At 37.9% G+C, this 16,230-nt stretch overlaps 1 protein-coding gene across 10 annotated transcripts in view; it reads right to left on the minus strand.

Moving 5' to 3' along the window:
* DOCK3 (dedicator of cytokinesis 3) overlaps nucleotides 1–16,230 on the minus strand; it is a 219,113-nt gene that overhangs the window by 35,852 nt on the left and 167,031 nt on the right. For 9 of the 10 annotated variants that reach the window (XM_076346100.1, XM_076346104.1, XM_076346106.1 and 6 more), the window contains 9 exons: nucleotides 14,174–14,272; nucleotides 11,917–12,011; nucleotides 10,254–10,329; nucleotides 9,220–9,320; nucleotides 8,878–8,936; nucleotides 6,385–6,533; nucleotides 3,601–3,686; nucleotides 1,669–1,695; nucleotides 1,452–1,547 (listed from right to left, as the gene is read on the minus strand). In XM_076346100.1, the coding sequence (XP_076202215.1) occupies nucleotides 1,452–1,547; nucleotides 1,669–1,695; nucleotides 3,601–3,686; nucleotides 6,385–6,533; nucleotides 8,878–8,936; nucleotides 9,220–9,320; nucleotides 10,254–10,329; nucleotides 11,917–12,011; nucleotides 14,174–14,272 (788 nt within the window). The remainder of the gene's footprint in view (nucleotides 1–1,451; nucleotides 1,548–1,668; nucleotides 1,696–3,600; nucleotides 3,687–6,384; nucleotides 6,534–8,877; nucleotides 8,937–9,219; nucleotides 9,321–10,253; nucleotides 10,330–11,916; nucleotides 12,012–14,173; nucleotides 14,273–16,230) is intronic. The other variant, XM_076346099.1, reaches the window with a different exon arrangement.

Consider the following 16,230-nt stretch of genomic DNA (forward strand, 5'->3'; position numbering starts at 1 on the left):
ATGTTTACTGGTTTCCTAGCCAAAGGATTAGCTTTCATAAATTCAGCTATACAATGTAGTGTGGGCACACTGAAAGATACAACCCACGTAATTTAGACTAGATTTCTAACTTTTTCATAGGTAAGTCATAAAATTTATCTTTAGTTTCTGGAATATTTTAGAAATTATTTCTATTCAAGCAGTACAAAAAGTTAAAGGCTTCAGAAATTACTAATCTTGACTTGAGAAAGTCACATTCATTTGTGAAAAAGAGACAAAAGTTTTAAAGCAGTGACACAGCAAACTGTCTTGAGAACTACTGTGTCAACTAACTGGCAGCTGGACTCCAAGAGATGCCTGTGTATTTCCAAATTCCGATGCAGTTCCCTGTTCTGTTCTGCTCTGGGAATGAAAAAATCTGCTGTGTATTAAAAATCAATTAAAACCTGGTATCTGTTCCTCAATTAAATATTTATCTGTGTATCAAAGTTGCATTGATAGCAAATTTTATTTAAAAAAGAATCATCTCCCTTGCATTCCCTTTAAATGTGTCTCAGATACCTGGTCTTGCATAGTAGTTGTACAGCAGCTGCTGTCAGGAAACAAACAGGAGATTGGATCAAACTGGTAAGGATAACAAAAAGAGCAAACTAAAAAGCACAGAAAAGGATTTGGGATTGCAGAATACCCAGCCTAGTCACAGGTTTTCACCTATAATGAGCAGCAGCAGAAGAAAAAATTATTTGACCTCTTATCAGTAGGCTAAAGATAGAAATATTTGGGGCAGTTCTACGTAGTTTCAAATTGGCTATCATTCCCTAAAAACAACTCTGAGTGTGTGTGTGTATATATATGTGTGTGTGTGTATATATATACACACACACGAAGTTAAAATATTTTCTTGTAACTGAATCAAAGCTCAGCTGTATTGACACAATAGTCCTGCAAACTTCAGTCTAAAACTAAACAAAGGATGCCTAATTTATAGTGGAGTCTTGCACACATGAGTCACCGGCTGACATGTCAGACTTTTCTCAGATGAAAAGTTTTCCAACCCTGCATGCCTAGATGAGGCATTCAGCACATCTTGGTTCAGCAAGGCATTTGAGATCATTTTTGCATTTAGCATCTAGTTTGCTGAATTAGGTGAGATCATTTCAATGACAGAAGGAATTAATCATTTAGCAACCTGAATAAACCTTAGTACAAAAGTACGAATTAAAAAATTTCTTTACCTTTGCTATTAGCAGGAACGAGCGTTCAAGAATGAGAATTGGGGCTCTAGAGAGGAGGACTTAGGATTTTTGCTCAGAACCCAGCAGCAATGAGTTAGGTTTGCTTACATAATACTTGCCGTCAGAGAAGCATGCAGCTTGATAAACAATAAAAATATTCCCTGTAGAAAAGAAATTTGGTACTACCTCTTTACAAACTTCATATACTTAGAGTGTATTACTGTTGTTGCCAGATACCTATAGTCAAGCAGACGCTCCATGAGACGAGTAACTGATGTAACAAAAGAGATTCCAGTCTCCCGCCATGTTTCCTGCTCAATCTTCTCTAGCAAACTGTTTGGAGATGGAAAGACAGCGGATGAGGCTTCCAGGGAAATGGTATAGTGCATGCAGACAGCTGTGGACAACTTGGGTTTCTCCCTCATAAAACAAATTCATAGAATTACTATCTTACCTGGGATAAGGCCCAAAGAGCTGGGTTCTACTCCAGGCAGCATGAAGCAAAGACAAGGAAATTACAGAATTGACAGGAGAAGGAAAAATATCTTCACATTGCCATTTAAAGTATATGAAAAAGAGCAATGCTCATGGCAACAGTTGATTCCCACATTACTACCTGTAGCTTAAATACTAACAGCAGTCAGAAGTTGGAAGGGAGTCTAAAGCTACTGCAAATACCTCTTCTTTGCTCATCCCTACATAAATTTTCATCTCTAACCAGCAACCAACCAACCTTGAATCACAATTTATTTAAACTGTAAATAAATAAAGGCAATCTGTTCCTGCTTAGCAAACTAGACAATACAGTGAGCATCTCACTGAGACAACTGTGAAGGATGAGAGAAGGCTAGAGTGGGAACACTGAAAATTGTATTTAAAAAGCGAAGAAAGAAAGCAAATTTACATGCTAGTTTCCTGAAACTGGATCTCCGGCCAAAGAACTTGCCACTCCTATACTGGCAAGAGGAAAGAAATTCTGTTGGGTGTCATACATGTCCTCAGAAGAGGCAAACTCTTCTGTACTGGAATGACTTCCAGTCAAGGGAGCCAATTCACATTTTAGCAGTGTAGTTGAGACAGTAGAATTCAGGGTCAATGGTTTATTTCACACAGCATTTATTAACTTTGTGGAATTGTTCCCTCAAAGTTCACGTTGTTCTCAGAAAAGTCAGCAGCAAATATAAACTAAAAGGTTGCTGGACTTCCAGGCTGTGTTTCTTGGTAATGCATCCAGTCACTATCATCTGAAAATAAGTAACAAGCTACAGTCCCTGAATTCTTAACATTTCGGGTAACAAATGTCTTCAGCTGGAGCAAAGGAAATGCACAATATTTCTCTAGCCAGATGAATTAAAAAAAAAAAAAAAAAAAAAAAAAAAAAAAGAGATAGACATTTTCTTCCTTTATCCCTGAAACAGACTTATGTTATCTGTACACATAACGTGCCAGACTTCCCAAGGCTGAATATACACAAATCAAAACTGAATACATTTACGTGCTTCCTAAGGATAAGCATACAGGATGGGCAGGCTTATCTATCTTGAAAATGAATGAATGTGCAATTGTAAATTCAGAAATACAAGTATTGGTTCTAGTGAAACAAAGGCTTATGCCTCAAACTGCCAGCATGCTATTGGGGGCCACATAAAATTGTCTGCAATATATGGCTAAAATTCTGCTAATGATCTCTGTGGCTGACTGGAATATTGAAAGATTTAGGGTTAACTGCTCTGGACTCTCAGACTTCAAAACAAGTCCTTTGAAATAAACTAGGATCACCGGAAATGAAATTTGGAGACAGATCAATAATCAGAGATAACTAAGTGGAAAGTCAGATGTAAAGTCTGTAAATTTATCCTTACGAGTATGAATTTTTGGTATGAAAGGGAGTGGAAATACAGTGTCATGGTGGACTCTGGAGGAAGCAACTTGCAACTGTTGAGCCAACCAAAACACGATCTTCAAAAATTGGAAGAAGCAGAGGAAAATGCTGAGGAAAATCTCTTTTGCTCTAACAAGGCCTGACTTGCTAGATAGTACACCGTTTCTCTAAACAATCCTCAGACCATGATTTCACTTATTGCTATGTAAAAAGAAAGGCACTGGCTCCTCTAGCAAATCAATTTTTGATAGGAAGATGATAACTACTTACCTGTGCAGCCTTATATTAGATTTCACAGAAAGGAAGACAAAGAAGAATTTAGGTTTTTGTATTCTTTTCAGAATTAGAGTGGCGTATTCCTATTTCACTGAGCCATGTAATGAAAACCTGCCAGAAAGCCGTTTACTGCTTTCTCTGAAGATCAGCACTGTAGCTGCGGCCGCTACTTTGACTCTTTCAATGACCCTGCACAAAGCAAAGTGAGCAGAAACTGGCATAGCTTACAGCAGGCTGAAGAGTTCCCTGTAGTTCTCATCACCTTTTCCTTCGGATACCAGGCTGTCCAGCTTATCGATCAACTCAGCTTCCACCTGGATGAAGAAGCGACTGGTTACAAATTAGCTGTTCATGTACAAGACGAGTTCCAAACACTAGGAAGACTGGAAGAATATTTTCTTTCTCACGCCCTGGGGCTGCCCATTTCTGTGGGCGAGTGATTTATTTCTCTGTGGCTCAGTTAAATGGACACGCTGTTCTCATTTTTCAGTGAAATAGGAGGACTAAAACTAAATTATCCTTTTGCTTATCAGGGTCTAAATGAACATCCCAGGGGAGGTAACACTCCTTCTTCACAGGAATTTCTGAAGTTTATTCTCTTATCAAATAAATGACTCAGACAACACTTTCTGTGAACCAGTATATCAGATGGACTATATCCTGTACTGTAACAGAATATCCACGCAGAGAAACTATTTCATGGCCATAACCATCGCCGCTGGTCTGCTGTGATGGTTCTGCTGGTAGGTAATTGATTTCCAATCATCCAGGCATCATTACATTGGAAGATTATTTGTTCATTAAACCCAGTTTTGTCAAGCCTCTCTATGATTATATGACGCATTTTCTTGTCACATTTATATAAAGGGCCACAACAGTATCACTATGTTTCTTCTCCCTTACAAAGGTTTTGAATATGTATTCATTTCCCCCCCAGTCAAATATGTCCTATTATCAAGTTTGATGTCAGATATTCCCATAAAATTGATTCAAGTGCAGAAATCAATGTCTCTAACATTAAACAAAACAATTTCATGTAGTCTTCGAAATCTTGTAGAAAACATACTTTCAGTACTAATGAAGACAGAGGTTCCTAAAGGTTGAAACTGTTTGTAGAAATATGGCTTGTTTTTATTTAAAGACAAACACAGTTTGAGTTTCTCTCTGTTTTTCAGCTGCCAAATTGCAAAGGAAGTAAAGATGAGAAGGAAAAGCAAATCACCCAGTGGCACACAAATGGAGTTGGTGCTGTTGTTGCTGAAATCATTAAAGGGAGACCTGATTTAGTCCCTGAATCAGACTGCATTGTTATCCAGTATCGCTGAAAAAATAACCTTGTTAAAACATCAGCTTCTGAAGAAAATAAAAAAAAAGGGCTTGCAAATGAATTTCCAGGATTTTTATATTTTCTGACAACCAATTTAGCATTCAAAAAGTAAAGAGAAGCTCAAAATTAAAAAAGCTACCTTCTCTTTGCTTGTGATCTACAATGACTTGACAGAAATCAGTAACGCATCTGCCCAGCTATCTAGCATTATACTGGACAGCAAATAACTTCCTGGTTCCAGCAGCTAATGTTAATAAGGTTTAATACATCTTGTGCTATTTAACTATTCATTTCATTCTCACTAATACAGACGATTATTCTGTCTTTAATCTTAGAAAGTTACGATATATGCTTCATAAAACAGTGTGGAAATTTGCTCCACGGGTAATTTAAGAAATATTCTTGGAGCTCTAGTTTAGAATACGTCAGTGAGTATAAAAATTAAATTAAGATTATGAAGAGTTTGTCTTGATACAGAAAGTATAAACAGGTCCGGACACTTGAAGATGACTGTAGTTACTTATAAATGTAAATGCCAGAGCAGGGACTGTTCTATTGTTATGCTAAAACAAGCAAAAAGAGGACCATGATCAAATGCTACTGTAATAATAATAGTAGTAAATAATAATAATGGTAATAATCAAGGGAGCTGAAGAGGAAGAAAAACATAAGCTCCTGGTAATACTTTTCCACACAGCCTATAATAGGTCAGGTTATGGTTATGGAAAAGGTCTGTTATTCTCCTGGAACGATGGATTAGATCTGGCATTTTAATGAGTTTGTGGATAATAAATAATCATAAATAACTCATAATTGAGTTATGATAATTTAAATAAAAGGATTTACTACTTCAGAGCACTTATCTGCAGATACTTGCCCCCAGTAATGCCCCAAACACAATGATAATGAAGCACTCTCATCTGAGGATCCAGTCCAAACCGATCCTTCATTATTAATACTTTGCACTTCAGGGATCTGTTTTGCAGTGGAAAACTTAAGCAATTCTCTGACCATGACTGGGCAACAAAACGATGAAGACTCCTCTCCCTGTTTTGCAATAAGAGCTCACAGCAGCTGGAAACTACAGAACTGTTGTCGGGCATAACCATTCCAGGAGAGCTGCTACAATTTCTTAAAAAAATATAGTCACAAAGTCTTGTTTCAAAGCATGGTATAATTATTTAATTATACAATACCACTTTCTAACTGGAAATTGAAGACAGAGAAGCAAAGACCGCTGTTTTCAAAAATACTGGCTAAATCTTTACATCTCCCATTTTTGGTTCTCAGTCTGAGCCATTTAATGGTTGACTAAAGTCAACCTAAGTGAAATCTAAGTGAAACCTGAGTCAATCTTAGTGAAACCAATGGGAGCGGTGAGAGCCCAGCACTTACAAAAGTCTTTTCTCTTCCTCATCTCCAGTGTGATGAGCACATCGCTCCTCTTCTCTATGTTCATGGGAAACGTAGCTTGCTGTAAAGTGCACTGTTTAAATAATCTTGGGAGTCTTGTAACAGTTTTGCGAGTTATGCTTCAAATTTTCTACTTTTATATATTTACATGACAACATCTTCTTCACAATCAGAAACAGATCAACAGATACAAACTCCTTGCTTCCAGCTGGACGTTGCAGATAAACAGAGCAAGAAAAAGAATACTGCAAATGCTTGGGAAGCGACTTCACCTGTTTGAAGTTGCCATTCTTTCTCTGCTCCCAGTCCATCATGTCATGGAAGATAGGGATCATGATATTCCGGACTTCTGGTTGTGGAACAAGTGTAACACCAAGAAAGGGGCCAATCATTCCCGGAATAAAGTGAATCTTATGCTCACCTGTACAACACAAAGCGACTGTAATTAAATAAAAGCCGTGGTTATCTGTCACTGAGAAAATGGAGAACCCCTGCAGTAATGACATATACAAAGTAGTAGGCACGAGCATTAGAAAAGCAAACACATCTTTTCCTGAAAGGACTGGAAAAACAGTATTTGCTTTACACCATTCCTAGCAAAGTCTCCAAGAGCATTTTTAATTTCACTGTGAAAGCCTGCAGCAAAAATTGTCAGTGCATTTTACTTGCAAAGGAATTCAAACTGTCAAAAATAACCAAACTAAAACTACTAACTAGGGGGAAAAGAGGCCACAGATACTTCTAATTTATGACAAAAAAGATTTTGAAAGGGCTGGTGAGAACAATGGTATTTAATAGGACATTTAGATTTCAAAGAACTACAGAACTCTTCATCCTCAGTGTTATGGAAGTCTCAATTTCATAACTGACCTTGACTTAGGACCAAATTGCATTGCTGCTCAGCAACAGAAACCCAAGGCATTTTGCTAACAATCTCTTCTGCAGCATGCTTACTGTGCAGTCGCACAGAATAAATCAAATAAGCCATATTTGGAACAACGTTCAGTGATAAACATCCATATCTACATATCTAAAACGGGCTTCCCACTTCTCATTTGAATTTCTCTAGCATCATTTTCTGGTTATTTGGTCTCTGTTATATTGGAGAGCCTTCTATTCTCCACACAGATGCTTAGAAACTGTGGTCAAGTCTGGCTGTATCATCTCAGTTGTGCAAGATGGGTCAGGCTTATTCAGTATTTTACAATAAGGCATTTTCTCCCTTCTGTAGTCATCTTCCTGACTGTTCTCTGAACTCTGTCCAACTTGTCTTTGGGGTTTGGGGTTTTTTTGAGCTGTAGAAAGCGGGACCGGGCAAAGTATTCTAGAATCAAGTACACACGAAAAAACTGTGGCAGTAATATTGTCCTTCTTCTCTTACTCAAGATTCTTACATATTTTCTCAAAGATTATGGTATCTTTTTTACTCATTTACATTTTACAGGTAGCTCCCATTCAGCTGATTATCAGCATGATACATTTGTTTTCTTGAATAGCACTCCCACCTATATTCCTACAAATAAAATGTTCGTTTGGTCTTCTGAACATATTGCTTGCAGCCACACTATCAAGTTATCCAATCTGATTTGTATCATCCCTTTGCCCTCTTAATTATTCACCCATTCTCAGAACCTTGTATTATTTGTGATCTCTATCAGCAAACATTTTTTGATTTTCCTCCAGAATACTATATGCTTCCTTTGTCCTCAAACATTTCCATAGGTATTCATTTTTGGTCCCTGATGGAGACAGGGTACTGGCCTAGCTGGACTTCTCTCATGCAGTACAGATGTTATTTGGCTCTTCTATTAATAAAATCCTGAATTACCTAAACCCAAGACTGCTGCAGCGCACTTCTAAAAGCGCAAGTCCTAGATGAAAAACCTCCATTTACCTTTTGAGACCTGTGGCGAGATATATTTTTCCCCGTTCTGTAACATGCTTAATTTCTTAATCAAGATATATAGGAAAAGGTCAAATGCATTGCAGAAGTTGAAATTTTATCACAAACATTGCGTTATCGTGGACAGGGCTTTTGTGGGTTTTGGTTTGGGTTTTCTGTTTTGTTTTTTAATTTTTTTTTTCTTTTTAAAGTAGTAACGTAGAATTTGTTATGCATACCAGATACCTGAAGACACCAGAAAAGAAGCTTTACTGTATGCCATTTCTGGGCTTTATTATCAAACACACATAGTTATGGTTTAGTGTTGGACTTGGCAGCGTTAGGTTTACGGTTGGACTCGATCTTAAGTGTCTTCTCCAACTTAAATGATTCTATGATTCTATAATTTTGAATCATGACAACTTTGGCTTTTGAATCATCTACAAAATTATAAAGCTGGTTATAGCTGTGAAAATTTAAATTTCTGCTTTACAGCCATGGATCAGACGAAAGTCAGAGAGTAACAGTATATCTCCATACAAACCTGACTGCAGCACAGTTGAAGGGATTAGAAAAAGCTGATTTTATATTTGCAAATACATAAAAACTATCACTGATGTGTCAAAACAACCAAAACCTGCCACTGTCACATTTGAGAAGAAAGCATTCAAATTCATAGGAATGTATTGTTTCAAATAAAAAAGTATGAGGAGACAGCGCAGAAGAGAGTTTTTGGTGGGAGGAGAGAAGTGCTTCCTGGTTTTACAACTCTTAAAAGAAACTAAGTATTCTATGCTGCTACAAAAAGTAAAAAAAAAAAATCCAACAGAAATCCGGGGTTACTTTGGCTTTGGTTTTTAGGACAGAGAAGGAAGAGACATACCCAGGTTCTGCCACATGCTGAAGAGCTCATATGCCATCATCACTCTCATATCGCCATATCTGAAAGAGAGGAGATAGACAACTGCCTAATGGACAAAAACTGGCAAGGCAGTGATATTAAAAAAAAAAAAAAAAAAAAATCGAATTCACATTTAAGTCAACATAAGAATATCAAACAACTCAACTAATCACTGAACACTGTATTAGGAGATATACTTATTTATTTCCCAAGCATTTCCACATCCCAAGTTCCACAATAAAACATGGGGACTTGTGGTAGAAAAAGAAGTCTCATTTTTGAGGTGGCAGAAAAGGCTGGGAACCCAACAAAACATGTTCTTACTTATCCAGAATCTTCTTCCTCTTAGCTGGTGTGGCATTTTCTAGTTGGAGACTTGGCTGGTTTATAAACAAAACTGCCAGGCTGAAATAAGAGTTCCACACCTGTGACACAGGAAGGAAGTTTTATAACATTGCACTCCAAGGGGTAAGGTTTAAACAAGCGTAGGAAGACATATGTTCCTCTATATGTAGAATCAGATGGTTCCTTTTTGTAATCAAGACCTAACTTAATATGTATCTTAACTATTGAGATAGTAAACTCCTAAGGATACCAATGGATTATTTAAAAACCTGGTAGGAACTAAAATTAAAAACCCCAGGAAGGTATGCCACTGGGCTTTCCTCTTGGCACCAGAGTTCAAAAATGAATAAAGTTGGTGACTTCAGCAAAGTTTTAAATTGTTTTTTCTGTAGGCTTAAATTGATTTTATCCCTCAAAAATCCCCAGAGATTACATTATATCATAAATGAGAGCCCTATAATGTAGTCACTTTCCCCAAAGAAATGAGGCTTTTGCCATCATGCTGTGTGTACATGTGCCTAGGTACGTGTCTGGCAGCTTTTCCTTAGTAACACTGAACTTGTTGCCCATTTTCAACTACATCAGACATAGGGAAAACACCCTCTAAGATACTGTTGTTCCTCCCAGTTTTAAGTCAACAGCCAGAAAGCGAGACCTCTGGGAGAGGAACATCATGAATGCCCCAGCTTCAGGAAAAGCATTGCCCGAGTTTACATTTTATTAGCCATGAATCTGTAAGGCAGCATGCTTCATTAGCTCCCCTGCTTATGAAGGTACTTGTTTCCTTTATGAGCAGCTCAGTTTTCTTGATTTGATCTCACAGTGTATCTGTTCTACTTCCCCTCAATTCCACAGCAGATTCAATTCCTGCCTTTATCAGTTAGGTCATCTTCCTCACAGACACTCAAATAAATGCTGCAAATATAATCAGCTAATGTAGAGAATAGCTCTTGTTCCTTTGTTACTGCTAGTTTAAAAAGATGTCATAACATTTTCTGAGTATCAATTCTTACTTTAAAATCAAAGTCCGTTTCCGTGAAATTCTTATGCAGTGCAGAAGACAGGTACTGAACTGTTGTAACTATGATACTGCAGTCAAAAACAAAAAAAGAAAACAAAAAAAGAACATTTGAATCTGGAGTAATAACATATTACAGTGGTCTGTGGTGCTGATTTTACTGTACGTACAGAGACGGGCATTCTTCATGTCATCACTGCTAGATTCGCATAGAAGTCACCTATCTTTCTATGTTTTAGTAAACAATTTGTACTAAGTGGTACCAGATTAAGAATTTTCATCATTATTGTAACTTTCGGAATTTACACAGGAGCATTTTAAATCCTGTCTATTTTGCATGGCTGGGTCATATTACCTCCAGTGAAACGAAAGAATACACCCATCTTCCTCTTATTTTAAGCAGAAAGATTTTTTTTTTTTCCCCCAGAGAAGAGCAACTCAGAAAGTTTGAGCTATTTTCGTTCTTGGCTATACAACGGTCCTTTATCTGGCTCACACTTCAACTCAAGGTGTTTGTGAGTATTTTGCCAATTCTGGATTCCCTGGTATTTTTTTGTATGGTGGCTAAATACACCTTAGTGAAAGGCAATCAAGGCATGTGGTAAATTCAGGAATTAATAAATAGCACGTAGATAAGGCAACAATAGTATCAAAAGAAACAGCACATCTCTGATTCAAATGCAAGCAATACTTCCAGTAACTCTGCTAAACATACCTATCGGTCTAAAGGTTTATGGCAAAATTATGCCAAAGGGAACTAGGAAACCTACAGCATCTGAGGTAACTACTCTTTCATGTGGATTTTTCTTTTCTTACAGAACTTCATTTAATCTTTGTGCTTGAAATACTGAAACCCGCTTCTTTCCGTTTTCATTAGCACGGTGAACTCGCAGAGCATACAGCTCAGCCGAGCAGTCAGCCCTTAGGAAAACTTCCATGGTCTCTTCTTGTAATGGGAACCGCTCCGGTTGTCAGATAGTCACTAGTAATTCTATAGCTAGTTTATCTAAAGAAACTAGTAAATAATTCCAGCCACCCTGTGTTCATCACGCTGCTGCCATTCCAAACAGCATAGTACTTAACCCATCAGAAGCAAGAAAATTAGATAAAATTAAGCATTAAAATGGTAGATGCCAACTTAATTGAGAAATAACTCTGTATGTAATGCACTTGGCAACGTCACTAGGGTCTGCTCCTCCTTTTCTAAAATAACGGAGTCCTCCTGCTAGGTAGGTTAGGGAGTGATGTTTATGGGAAGAGACAGACCTTTAGTGTAGTAATTTACTGAGAAAGGGAGTTGAGAGGCCTGCCCGTTAATACCACCTGGTGTGGGTAGCTGTTCCTTGCCATGTGTTTTGACGGCTGCTGTGCCACTCCTACCCTCAATGCAGCTACTTCAGCTTTGGGTTTAAACTTTGAACTCTTTGACACCTGTGCATACTGGTAGAGTTTAAGAAACAGAACAAATACAGAAGTCCCAGTTTGGTCCAGAGTGTTAAAATAACTGCAGAATGAGGATGAGCACTCCAGAATTCCAGTCTTGATCACCACATCTCAGTCTGATGAAACACACTGCGTCACAGGCTTTAACTCCCCAGCTGAGGAGAAAAAAATTCCCATATAGAATGTCAACAGTTTATACCTGCTTCTCTACTTACTTGCTGGTGAGCAACCTCATCACCATCCAGTCTCGAGGAAAGACACTCATTTTCATCAGGTTCCGAAATACACAGAAAATCTTCAGGAGGAACTCCTATCAGGGAAAAAAATTAAAAAAAAATAAATCACCAGCAGCTGCAGATTAATCTATTTTCTTGATTATAAAACAGACATTTAAGCCAAGTGTGCTCCACTTGAGCTTTGTGTTACTAGGCCGCTCACCTGAAAACATGGAAACAACATATATTGGGATATGGCTTTATTCTTTTTGTATGCATCTAATAGGTACTACACAAGTTGCAGCTGTCTTTTAAATCTTAACTTCTACAGCGAGATGAAAAACTTCCTTATGTGCATAACTGTATATAACATCTCATATTATCACCCAGAGTTCCAGTGTCAATTTGCAGCTATTTTCAAATACAGCGGAATCATAGTCATTTATTTATGCATTCATTTAATTAATATATCTGTCCAAATCTCTTTGCACTTATGTCAGAAATTTGACAAAAAACCCACACACCCAAGCCCAATAAAACTCCTACATATGCTTTTTAAAATAGTAACAAAAAACCCCATTTCTGGCAATATGCAGCAGAAAAGATCTCTTAAACACATTCAGCTGAACATTTGCTTTCCAAAAAAATCCCCGAACCTGAAGACATTCCTGTTTTTTGACTACCTGCACCTCTATGTCTATAAAGAACAACAGCGAGGATAAAACATGCCAAGTTGTTGGCCTTGCAAACTATGATTTTATTATTTTGTTTTTCTTCTACACAAAATCAAGATAGCACAGAAAGTGGCAGTGCAAGGTTTCTTCAAAACTGTCCTACAGCTATGCCTGAATTGGGGGGGCGGGGGGGGCGTGGAGATTAATATCTTGGTGTAACTGAGCTCCTTGACTTTTGGCCTAGATGTAACAGTGGTAAGTGAACATAATGCCTTTCCATCCAAGAAAAAGTATTGGAAATATTATTACAGCAATATTTGAAGGAAAAATAAAAGCAATATATTTTATTAGGTCAACTGATAGTTGGAAAAAAAGTTGGGTATAAAGTCTTCAGCCTCTGTGATACTCCTGGAACATATCCTTAGATTATCAGAGATACAACAGTGTTTGTTCTTACGGGTGCAAAGACAAATTTCAGTTCAATGATAAACCTTTTCACTGGTCTGACATAAGAACTACGGTTTAGATAGCTTTTAAAAATATCTATTAAAAATTAATATGAATTAATTTACCAAATCATTTCCCTATGAGCAATTCGAAAGTTACCTGAAAGGTAGTAATCTCAGATAACTATCAACCTCAGATACACTGAACCCTGCAACCTAAAGGTAAGAATATTATCCCAAATTTATCTCCCCAATTTATTCAGCCTCTCTGTATGCACCTGAAATACTTAGAAGCTGAAAGCCTATTCAGAGAAGACTTCTCACTGTTTCTCTATTTCATTTGTTAAGGCAACGTAAGTTCCTGCCACATTACATTCTTCTTATTGTCCATATTTTATTGAGTGCCATCCTCATCAAAAGCATTTTATATAAAATCTTGTCTTTATTTATGAAATTATTCTGCCTTTTAAACAGACTCTTGTCGGAGATACTCCTCTTTCCTACGGAAGCCGAGATGAAAAGTTAGTTTCTGCTGGTTTGAGATGTGCCATTTCAAAACGTCAGTGGCAAAAAAGCCCTCAGAGAGGTCTGCACCCTTCACCAACCCCTTCTGTTCACAAAGAGCCATAATTTAAGTTAATGTTCACAAATTTGGGAAGTATGCAGCAAGTGGAGTAGTAAGGTTACTGCTTTCCCAAAAAAGATTCCATCTGCTAGACATCTGTATCCCCGAAAAGGCTTGAAATTCTCTTTTGGCATAAAATCAACACCCTTCGTAAGTAAGCTCCAATGTGTACTGAACATCTAGTAAAATGCTACAGAACAACTGACTTTACATTCACAGGATTAAACTCCCCCCTGTTCCTCTATGTTCTATATGGTAGAATAACGATATCCTCCAATATATCTAGTAACATCTATCTTGGGACTTCATTTGCTGTTATGAAGATAATTCAGTGCCCTGTGGTCTTAAATGTTTTTGTAACACAACACCTATTCTTATAAAAGTGAAAGGAAGGTCCATGAATAGAGTGCCAGTGAAAGGGAGTGATTAGCAGCGCAAGTAATGCTGGAGGGATTCCCCTCTGCTCTCCCGTTCCGAGTGAATCCCCCTACAAACATGATGTTCTGTTGTACCTTTAGTTCATCCTTGCTTTGGAAGTTGTCCAGTAAGTGCTGGAAATGAGTGTCTGACATCTGACGAAGCAAAGATAAAAGGCAGGAGACATACTCTCCCTGTTGACCAAATGAGAAACCATTTCATTCAGACAATCTGAAATTTCATAAATATAAAACTCAACCTGGGGTAAGGTATAAAGGGAGGGGTCTGAAATGGCCCCAATGCCTATGAGAGGAAAGCTGACATGCACAGAGATTAAAAATACTGCATGTTAACAGTTCTTGAATTACTGTTAATACATAGGAATACACCTCTTGGAGGCTCCTCCACAGATGCCAGTTTTAAAGGTCTTTTAACCAATGTTGTAGTCTAAACAAAAATAATTTAAAATGATTAATACAGACATTAATGAATCGCCCTCCAAGCATGCAGTTTTTGACAAACACCTTTTTCAGTTACTTAATACACTGTGTCTATCAAAGGTGTGACCGCAGCCCATGCAGACACACCAGGAATTATTTAAACTAATTGGCTCAAATACTCAAAACAGTATAGCGATGACAGCACGGGATCAGTACGGGCTACAAAAGGTGTCTGGAATCTTGTAAATGTTTGGCTTATTAGTGTTCAGCAAGTTACGTGCTGTCATAGCTACAGTACTAACAGTATTCCAGTCAGATATTCTGAATATAGTTTGGGTAAGCCTACATGAGCTATAATTACATTTCTGGCCTGCAAAGCAGATGCACCCTAACCAGTTACCACAGTATCCCAAAGTGTTTTCCAAAGATGAGCTCCCCCATTTTACATATCTGAAAGCAAAGCACAGAGAAGTTAAGCAATCTGTCCAAGATAACAAGCAAGGCAGTGCCAAGAACGTAAGGACTATGTCTTTTGACTGCCAGTCCCTTGCACAACACTATTTTTTTCTGTGACAATGAGCAATTAATTGGGAAAATACACAAACTACTTTCTAAGCAGTATCTAATAAGATTCCACATATCACTGTGAAATATAAATTCAGGAACAAATACAAGGGGATTTTATACTTGGGACTGTCCATTCCATTTTGAATTTTTTTCTAAGTGGCTCAAGCATCTACCCAGAAGCTTTGGCATAGGTTGTTCCAACCAACTTTACAGGGCTGAACTTCATTAGGAAAAAAGGTGTGAGGTGGCATGTGATAAATAACAGTAAGTCAAATGGTAGGAGTAAAAGGAAACTGAGATGTTGCTGGACATTTGCAAGCTAGCGCCTTTCTTGTTTTGTATCAAAGAACATGTCTGAAAATTACCAAATGCCTTGTTCTTTATTAGGATTCTACCATTTGTTACTTTATCTGAGCTAACATGGGAAGATACAACCTTTTCTCTTGTGCGAGACGTGTACCTTAGTGTACATCTGCCCCCAACAATAACTCTGAGGTTTCAGCCATTTGATAAAAAAGGAAGTCTAAAAAAAGGGATGTTCTGAACAACAGCTTAACATCATACATCGTGCAAAAGCTGCATTAGAGACTCTGACAAGCAAAAATAAGACTAAAATAGGCTAGAATAGAAAAGGGCAACAAATCCAGAAAAGAAGAAAGCCGAACAGCAAAATTCTGTTCTTTTCCTCCTCTTCCATTGCACGTCAAAGAAAAAATTTCTTCCCCTAGGCTTATGCTGGCAGTCGGGACAAAGTGGTGGCTTTTCCCTCTTCCCCCACCAAGCTCAACAGCTCACTTGACTTAGGATCTGTTAATTTCTTTTTCAAAAGTATGTTGTGTTTCATTTGCATGACATAATCAGTGAACCTGGACAGAAGCTCTCCAGGGTGTTAAGTAAAGGGACTTGTCCACCGAGCATTATGGTATTCTCAGTCTTGGGAATCGGAGCCTGATACTCATAGAGCCCTTGGCGATACCTACTGAGGGGTGAAGCCCTAGGCAGCTACCCAGCTAGCATATGCCTCAATAAAAAATAACTCACAATCACAGCTGCAGAGACAGACAAGAAAATAACCTGGAAATCCACAAAAGCTTCCTGGGCTCCACTGCTTCCTGCAGATCTCACTACTGCACAGAGGAAGGAAT

The sequence above is a fragment of the Aptenodytes patagonicus genome, chromosome 8 (assembly GCF_965638725.1).
Source record: "Aptenodytes patagonicus chromosome 8, bAptPat1.pri.cur, whole genome shotgun sequence".
Taxonomy (NCBI): domain Eukaryota; kingdom Metazoa; phylum Chordata; class Aves; order Sphenisciformes; family Spheniscidae; genus Aptenodytes; species Aptenodytes patagonicus.